This window comes from Semicossyphus pulcher, unplaced genomic scaffold, assembly GCF_022749685.1.
Source record: "Semicossyphus pulcher isolate SPU_LCO1_2020_fin unplaced genomic scaffold, fSemPul1.0.p SCAF_24, whole genome shotgun sequence".
Lineage (NCBI taxonomy): Eukaryota > Metazoa > Chordata > Actinopteri > Labriformes > Labridae > Semicossyphus > Semicossyphus pulcher.
Genome location: NW_027211698.1, coordinates 2,747,022 through 2,756,260, shown reverse-complemented (window position 1 = coordinate 2,756,260; position 9,239 = coordinate 2,747,022). Strand labels below are relative to the sequence as shown.

At 41.2% G+C, this 9,239-nt stretch overlaps 1 protein-coding gene across 1 annotated transcript; it reads right to left on the bottom strand.

Annotated features, from left to right (window-relative positions):
• Window positions 1–3,081: 3,081 nt before the first annotated feature.
• Window positions 3,082–8,175, bottom strand: LOC138603298 (uncharacterized). The gene is made up of 6 exons (XM_069674994.1): window positions 8,072–8,175; window positions 6,954–7,058; window positions 6,714–6,844; window positions 6,073–6,234; window positions 5,616–5,842; window positions 3,082–3,354 (listed from the first exon to the last, which is right to left on the bottom strand). The coding sequence occupies exons 1-6, from the start codon at window positions 8,136–8,138 to the stop codon at window positions 3,252–3,254; spliced, it is 795 nt and encodes a 264-aa protein (XP_069531095.1). The 5' UTR covers window positions 8,139–8,175; the 3' UTR covers window positions 3,082–3,251.
• Between the last annotated feature and the right edge of the window lie 1,064 nt (window positions 8,176–9,239).

Genomic DNA, 9,239 nt, shown 5'->3' with positions numbered 1-9,239 from the left:
ACTTCCTTAACAAACAGCTACTGTACACGTGTATACATGTATACACCACATGCATACCCACAAGGACCGGAAGTCGAACCTGTGCTCAGTGTGTTAAGGACTGTAGCCTCTGTGTGTGGGGCGCCTGCTCGACCAACTGAGCTAAACCAGCGCCCCAATTAAGATGTTATTGAGCCCTCATAAATCTATAATTAACTGTATGGAGGTGAACAGGTCGTATGTGAGATGAGGGGGGCAGAGGTCAGGGGAGAGGTACAATCTCCACCAAATTAAACAACAAACTATGTTGTTAGTAATGACGTTTGATCGGATCTGATCAGCAGGATAAATCAAGTCGTAAGCGTAAGAAACATAAAGCTGTTTTCTGATCTAAGGCCTCAGACCAACTTCTGTCCCAGAGCTCAGATGTCTTCTGTTAAAGCAGAACTGCAGCACTATTTATGGAGCTACCTGGGAGATAATGAGCGAATGAAATAGTGAAACATTCTTACACTCTCTCCTGGGCTAACCTCTAGTGGCAGACTGCTTTGGGAACATAAACAACTGCTGATTTTGGATAAGCTGAATGGAGCAGCTATTGGGCTGTTTATAGTGTGGAATAAAATATAGTATTTACAGCTCAATGAAAGGCCAACAGCTATGCAGAGGCAAAGCAAACAGGGGGGTCTGTCTTTGTAGCTGGTAGCTCTCTGATCTCAGCAACCTCAGAAAAACATCCAAGGCACAGGGGAGCTGTAATGCATCGATTGGTTTGTATCTTTGCAGCCATTTCATAATAAAGGCATTTTAACTTCTACGCTACTTCAGAGTGCATCGACCACTTCGGAAGGTTTCTTCTACAGTGCCAAGATCAGTAAGTAACAGTGCTGCTACAAAAATCTGTCCTCATTTGATTCTGAGTGCTTGGTAGGCTGTCAAGAAGCTCAGGAAACCCCCCGGATGCCACTTTGAAAACATTCACTTGGAGGACTAATCTCAGATGACGAGCGGGGCCGTGTATTTACAGCATATGGATAATAGCCTCAAGTTCCATTGCTTGAACGTTTATGGGGGAAACAATTTGCAGAGGTAATTTCGACATCATCGCCAAAAATGTCAATGATGTTTGCGGCTTTTTTTTCTCTCTCTAAGAGCGAGCTATGAAATCTAATTTATTGTGATGGCTTAGACAAAAGCACGGTGGTTTTTTCTCCATGTTCGTGGGCTAAATTGTGGGAGTCTGAGCCACCTGCACACAAATACAAGATTACAAATTAACACCGTATATCTATGCTAATAGGTCGACCTCATTTACACATACTGAGTTGCGGTAGCTGTAACACTACATTATCCACTCCATGTAAAGCCCTGGAGACAATAATTATCCTGATTTTTGAAGTAGAAATCTCAAATAGTAAAGGTACAGTATATTCCTACACAAAACAACATGAATATCATAGAAGAACAATAATGTCACTTTAGATGTCCAAAGTAAGAGCTATAATAGGTATTAATATTAAGTAACATCCCTAAGAAATTGCACAAGCATGTCAGACAACAGCCTCTCACCAAAGCTACCTCCCACTGATCATCCTGAACCTTAAATAGTACAATTATTTAATATTCACTCTACACACTGCCATGGCAACAGCTGTATCTACACTGGTACTAACATTGCTCCTCCATTGAAGCCGTAAGCCTGACTCCAATCACAGTGCAACTGTATGAAGGGAAACGGTGCAGCTTGGGCTCCACCTAGTGGTTTAAAATGGTAACTGAAAGAGCAGAGCTCTAAAACTGCTCGACAGGACAAATTATCACCCCATTGATCGATTAATCCTATTATCTCCTGCAATGGTCCGTCTTTAGGAGGCAGCAGTCTACAATCTCGGCGCTTTGCACACTCAACAGTCCACAAATGAACTATCCCGGCCTTCTAATCAACATCCACAGCCTGCAGGATCAATTTTAGACAAAATACTAGCAAACTAGAGAACTATACTGAGGAACACATTTGCTCTTATAGGTCCAATGCACTGTGAAAGAGTTGTCTGATGGAAACACAACAAAAAATAAATAGGAAGTAGCAAAGTTTGACTATAAAGAAAGTTTACATGTATATTACACATGGTGAAAAGTGCAGGTTCTGACATGCTAGGCTGAGTGGTAAGTAAACAGTAGGCAGTTTGGACAATTACAGCAATGCATGTATACCTTAAACAGGAACAGCTGCAGAGGTGACGTCTGTTGAAACCACAAGACAGAAAGAGATTTAACTTCCTGATTGGTGGGCTTCAAGGAAAACCACTCACTGCTTTCCAAGAACATCCTGTATCCTGATCTAAGCTTACAAAGTATGTACTTAGCATGCATACAATTGGTACCCATTGCTTTGTCGTAACTTGGATCCTGTCTTGAACTTGGATCCTCTTGCCCATTCATCCACTGCAGCCTGCAGATCATTTGTCTGAGCTCTTGACTATTGAAATGCTGCATTGGGACAAATGCAATATATGTTAGTCTGCAGCTTTGTTCAAAATAAATGACTGTAATTAGGTCAAATAAAACCTCCAACAGATTGACAAGACTTCTGCAAATACAAAGTACCGACTTTATTGAAATTAGGGTCTATTTTATCAAAATTTTCAAGTTTTCAGGACAAACAGGAACAGTGCAATCAGTGACAAAGACAATTCTCTTTCAACAAGACGCATAAAACAGAACTACAGTCAGACACGACAAAGGCCACAGTTTCAAGTATTTGAACAGTAACATGGACATATATACACACCCTTATAAAGCAACAAGGCCATTTCATATTTTAAACATTTCACTGGTCAATGCAAAAGTTATTCCATACAAAAGGTCTAAAAATATACACTTTAATGTCATTGTTTCCAGCACCAAGCTAATGCAACACTTCTCGAGTGCTGTTCCTCTAAAGAGTTTTGTTTTAAGATGTAACTAAAGATGAACACGTTATGAGGTGCACCATTCAACAAATGCCGGAGTGCTCATAAACAGTAGTTTCCAGCTGACATGAAAATGCAATGTGATTAAATAAGAGGATTTATTGCATTTTCAACCATTTGGAAGGTGGATTGATACTTAATACACTCTCAGTTGCTACCCTGCCCTTTGGAAGAACACTGTAATGAATTTTCCAAACAAACACCAGCATGTTAAATATTTTTGGCCCTACGCCAAGCGTAAATCATTAATCCATGAAGCACAATTTTCACTCTTTTGTAGCAAGTAGATTAGAAATAGTTTTATTTTGTGTCCATGGAGGAGTCATCAGCACATCCCACAATCCTTTGCAACTCCTGGATACAGGGCATGATTGACTGGCTGTGCAACTGTGCCATCTTCAACCTAGAGACAGAGGAGAGAGGAATTTGTTAGTCAGGTTTAACTTGAATACCTTTTCAATTCTATTAATGTTACAACAATTTAGATTATAAACTTGATACCAGAACATGCATCTAAACATGATATAAATGACACACTAGGGCTGCATGATACTCGACACATTGCGATATCTTTTTGTTCTGCGATATTTATTGGGATTCTAAAAAACAGGAAATTATACCAGATAAATGCAGTGCGTTAACAATCATACTTTTTATTACTCTTGGTTCAGACTCTGACACCCGCATGATAAAGTAGAGAGCACAGCTGGAGCGGCACGTTCTTTATGGAACAAATACTAACAGACTTGTGGGCCGCAGTTGTGTTATTAATACGGGATGTCATCAACCACTGCTATTGATGATCAAATGTATGTTTAATCGGCACGATCCTCAGGTGTTGTGTGTGCTGCAGATGCTGTTAAACAAGAATACTCTCAATTATAAGCCACCTCGCGTAACGGAGCTGCCGACGTGACTGATGTGGACGGGATGAGTGAGCCTCCGTCACGCGGGGTGGCTTATAAGTGAGAGTATTCCCGTTAACAGCGGGACCTCGTTCCGGTGGTGGTTAACGCTGTGGTTACACAAACGGACTGTTCACGGAGCGGACGTTTCGCAAGTGTTTACTTTTACCGGTTAGACCTGCAGCACAGACACGGTGTGAGGTTGTGTGTGCCGACAGGAAGCAAGAGACGTGAGTCTCTGCTGCACAGCGGTTAGTTCTCTGTGTGCTCTGGTGAAGAGCTGCACTAATGTGATAGACGGACTTTTCCTGTGGATTAGTAATTAAAAACAAGAAACTGTCGAGCTTCCTTTTTGCACAGAGCAACAATAAAGTAGCAGCTTTACCCGTTTCACTTAATTTGCTTTCATATCGCACGTCCTGCGATGTGAATATTGCACATGCACACATCACAATTGCGGTTGTTAAACGATATATCGTGCAGCCCTATGACACAACTGGATGTGTTAGGATCTTGGCTTCATTAAGAGCTAATCACACATTTAATATCCAGCTACCTCAGAGTGTCAGCAACATTGTCATTTTTAAGTTGTACTCTGTATTTAAGTTTAGCTGCTAAAAGAAGTGATCAGCATACTACACCAAAAGACTGTATACATCCCAGTGAGAGCTGAAGCTAACACCCAGGTGGTGAAGAAAGTTCCTCAGGGACAGGTGTATCAACCCAGGACTAAAAGGTGAGTGAACTTACATTCAACAGGTGGCAGAAAGGACTCCAGTAGGATGCCCATGATGCATTGTTTCAGTTGAACATTGAACAATTGGTTGCTAACATGTCAGCAGAGAACGTGGTAAAGCGATAGTATCTCTCATAAATCCCAGCTTAAGCTGCGAGTGTATAGAGAAATCTCTTCAATATAGTGGTCAAAATGCTTTACAAGGATTTATCAGGTAATTAAATAAGCACCTGCCAAATATAGGGTAAACCAACAGTTATTAATTAAAGAAAAGTTATGGATCAAGGTTACACGATATATTCCATATTCTGGACAGCAGAAATGACCAGGCAGGGTAGAACGTGACAGAAAAAATAACCCCTGTAAAAGATTAAAATTTGTGCAGACCAAGGTTAACTGTAGCCTTGTTCCCCAAGTAACCTGAGTTGACCTTTGTTGTTTATGTCCCAGGTCATTATTCTGCCTGCAGGAACGTTTTATGAGTGGCGCAGAATAAAACGCAACATTAAAAGGCCTTAGTGGTGTACTGCTGCAGCACTTAGTATCTGATTCACTCTGACCTTTCAACATGCGCATGAAGGCTAAACACTGAAATGAATTACACAACAAAAGTATTAAAGAGTGATCAAAACAATAGTTGAGTTTTAAGTGGTTAGGCAACCAAACTGAGCTTTTTACACAACATCCTTGTGATTATTGCCATAATCTGATTATAATGGATAAGGACTCGACGACCACTTCATTTTTTACACTTGTACAATTAAATATGGTGCAATAAACACTGCCAAAAATGTTGACACCGTCTTAATTCTACTTCCTGTTTGCTATTGTTGCTCTACTGGGTGGTGGTGTTGGAATGGAGCGTATTGTATTGAAAGGTGTTTCTAATATAAGGCCGTTCTTGAGGGTATAACTGTGGTAGACAAAATATTAGCGACACCAGTCCAGTTCAACACCCTTGCAAATTACAACCTCAATAATAAAAAATGTTGTTAAATGAATTCCTCTCCGACTGTGTCTTACCTTCTGAGCAGCTCGCGTCCCCTGTTGGGTTCAGGCTGGTAGTGCTGGAGTGCAGTGAGGCTGTGAGCGGCCAGGATGCTGTAACATTGTTCTTTGAGAGCATTGTGGTTCGCTGTGTCCCACTGCGGCAACTCGCTGGTGTAGCGCCACGCCATCAGTGTGTGCTCCAACACAGCGTCCCACTCTTTGTTCCTCAGAAGAACTTGGCCCCACTCCTCACACGAAACCTGAGAGGGAGGATAAGGAGGTATCCAATTAGGATGACACAATGAAACAAGCTCAAGACAAAAATTGCCCTTTTTTCCAATTAGAAGAGAACAGCAGGGGTGCACTTAAAAGGCCAACAACTCCTTTAAAGTTTGAAATAAAAGAACTGAGAGTTGGACACAATACATGTAAAATTATAATTAAAGAGTCATCATTTATATAAACCTTCAACAACCCTACTGATACTCACTTTGAATGCCACCAGATGAGGATATGCCTTTCTGTAGCAGTGAGCGTCCCTGTTGGAGCCGAACCTTGAGTAGGGTATGGACCTGTAAACATTTGTTTTCTTCAGTTGCAGATCTTCCTGGAGATACTTCAGGTCTGCTGCCAGGATCCTGGGCTCTTGACTCTGGGACACAATGAAACACATATTTTAGGTTACACTGTAAGCAGTCAAGGCTGGCAGTTGAGTAGCACATTTTATTGAACATCTTGGCTGCTAAAAGTCCAATAAAAACCCTAAAACTGTCAGCCATTTTGAAAAGGTCCAAACACTACACGAGGATGCACTGTCCCATTTCTGTGTAAGTGTGCTTTCGCTACCAGTAGGATGATAGCCTAGAATCATACAGAATAGTCAACTCGTTACACTGGTTCCACCAGTCAATATAATTTAATTGGCAGTTTAAAAGGGCTGGAGCATGTGACTAGCGTGATCGAATATAGGTTTTTTTGTTGAATCTTCTGTGAACTAAGGCTTGCAGCATGAGCAAGAAACTTAGCTGCCTTTGCAGCCACCTACATGTAATGCTTTACCGACAAGGTAAAATGACATGGCCTGCATTTTAGTGTATTTATACTGTCGTATGACGAGACATGGGTGGATACCTGTTCAACTAAGATGAGGGATCTGATTAGCTGTACAAGCTGCTGTTTGGAGAGAGGGGTATGGTGCTCATCCATCTTTTCACACTGCTCCTCTAGCCTTCCACTCCACACCCCGCGGATGGACAAGTCCACTGCAAGACAAAGGGATATGATTCAGACATTGACAAACCACAGCATGAAGAGCAGGGGACAGTCAGATGCCAAAATCAATCAAACATATTTTTTGCATGAATTTCTTACATGAATGTGCACGCCTTGTGTTTGCAGTTGCATTTCTCCCCCTTGGAAGTGGTGATGGAGCCAAACGAGCACTTAGAATCTCTAGGTAGGACCTCCTCATTCGAGCTGTAAAATGTGAAAATTCATACTGTATTACTAAAGGTGGCTGCACACTGCCCAGACAAACACCGACCAACTCCAACCAACACCAACAGTGTGCACTGACAGTCTGTTTGGTTTGGTGCAGTCGTGGAAAGTTGGATCAATGTGCGCCTTTTCCCAACAAACATTCACAAGCAACATTCTGAGAGTGTGTTCCCTTGACAACTCTTCTACACTCGTGTGCGGAACATCAGTAGGCACAACTTTCTTTTTCTAATGTCGTTTCCCATCTATGGAAGCCAGTTTCCGCCATTTGGATGATATAAAAGGGTCCTGTCAGCCATTATATTGAGATACTTTCTCAATATTTTGACATAGTATCTCAAAATAATGACTTAGTATCTAAATATTTTATCTACATATTTTTGACTTAGTATCTCAAAATAATGACTTCAAATCTCAATATTTCGACTTAGTATCTCAATATTATGACTTATTATCTCAAAATAATGACGATGCTAAGTCAAAATATTGAGAAAGTATCTCAATATAATGACTTACAGGACCTATTATTTCATCCAAGTGGCGGAAACGGGCTTCCATAACTATCTGTCCGTTAAGCACTCACTTTAGTTTAACAAAACAAAAGGTCTGTCCTGTAAGCTAATGTCTGGGCAGAGTGGAGCTGGCAGTTGAGACTTTAACCAGCAAACTGCCAACTTTAGAATTTTAAGGAGAGTTGGGCATTGTAACTGACAGTGGCGCGTGTTAACATTTCCCAGTTGTTAGTATTTCTTACGCGACACATAAACCGGCTATAAAGTACAAATGAATATTAAATGTATGACTCTTGAAAATTGACGCAGTCTGTCCTCTTTAAAAGTTAAAGCGAACATCAATAGTTTGGAATAACTGAATGTTAATACTGGGGGCGCGCGCGCGCGCGTTAGAGATATCATTAGCATGATAGCAAAGTGGCGCGTCCTGCACAACACACAGCAATTTTTGCACCCTCTAAAAACATTCTTCAGACTTACCGGCAATTTTTGGCTGTGGAGCAGGTATTTCCACTAAGGCACGTCGTGGCTGGCACAAAGCTGCCATTGTGACCAAATAAAGAGCGTAAGTTATTAAGCTAACTACCTGCTAGTAGCCAGTGATGCTACTGTTAGCTGAACTTTAAACCCCACGGGGTACCCAACAATAAGTTTGCCACGGTAGTAGCAGGCTTCAGCTGGTCAACTCTGCAGTCGGCAGCTCCTTCAGAGGCGTAAATGCAGTTTTTAAGCTCGCTACTGACCACTGCACACACAAAAACCTGTCTTAATTTAACTAGAAACCACAAAAACCACTTGTTAACCTAGTCGAAGTCGAGACGAAGGGAAACTAACTACTTGTGTGTCTGCCCTACCGCCAGTACAATGCTGCTGATGAAGCGCGCGACACGAGTTGCCGCGCGGGCGTGGTTTGTTGCATGGTTAGACCTGATTGGTTCACGTCGCAGCATGTGTGGAACAGGCGCCCAATATGCAAATGAGGACGTATCTTTGCTCCTGCTCCCCCACATCTCCCCTGCTTCTTGGAAGAGGGTCACGTGAACACACTCTCGTGCATGGATGGGCAAAGTAGGGTGGCCACTCTTTGCATTAAGTATATAGCCTATTTTTTATGTCGATGAAAATTCTCCCATACACGTTATATAGCAATCATACTTGCTTATAATTATTTTAAAATGATCTAAGCCCATTGCCTGGCAGTGTATTTTTCCATTTGAATTATTTCTTACCTGTTTGGACTGGAGCAGCTGGATGAGATATTTTGGATTTCCTTGCCAGAAATGCGACACAGTCTCTCTGCACAGGAGTACAACAACTGCTGTGAAATAACTTGAGACAAAGCTGACATTCCATATTGACATGATAACTTTTAGAGCTTAGATGTAAGCCAACAGTAATCATTTTTTCGGTATCATATTTAAAATACTGGCTGTGAACCCTTCAAATCAATGGACACATGGCAAGAGACAATAACATATCTGTAAAATGTTCTTTTAATAGATTGGTGGATTATTGAAAAAAGACACACACAAACACAAAGACTATTTAGATATAATTTATACAGTCGTCATTCTGAGAAGCGTCTTAATAAATTGTCATATTGTGGCATCTTTATATTTTTATATATTAAGTTTCTTGGGGAATAGCT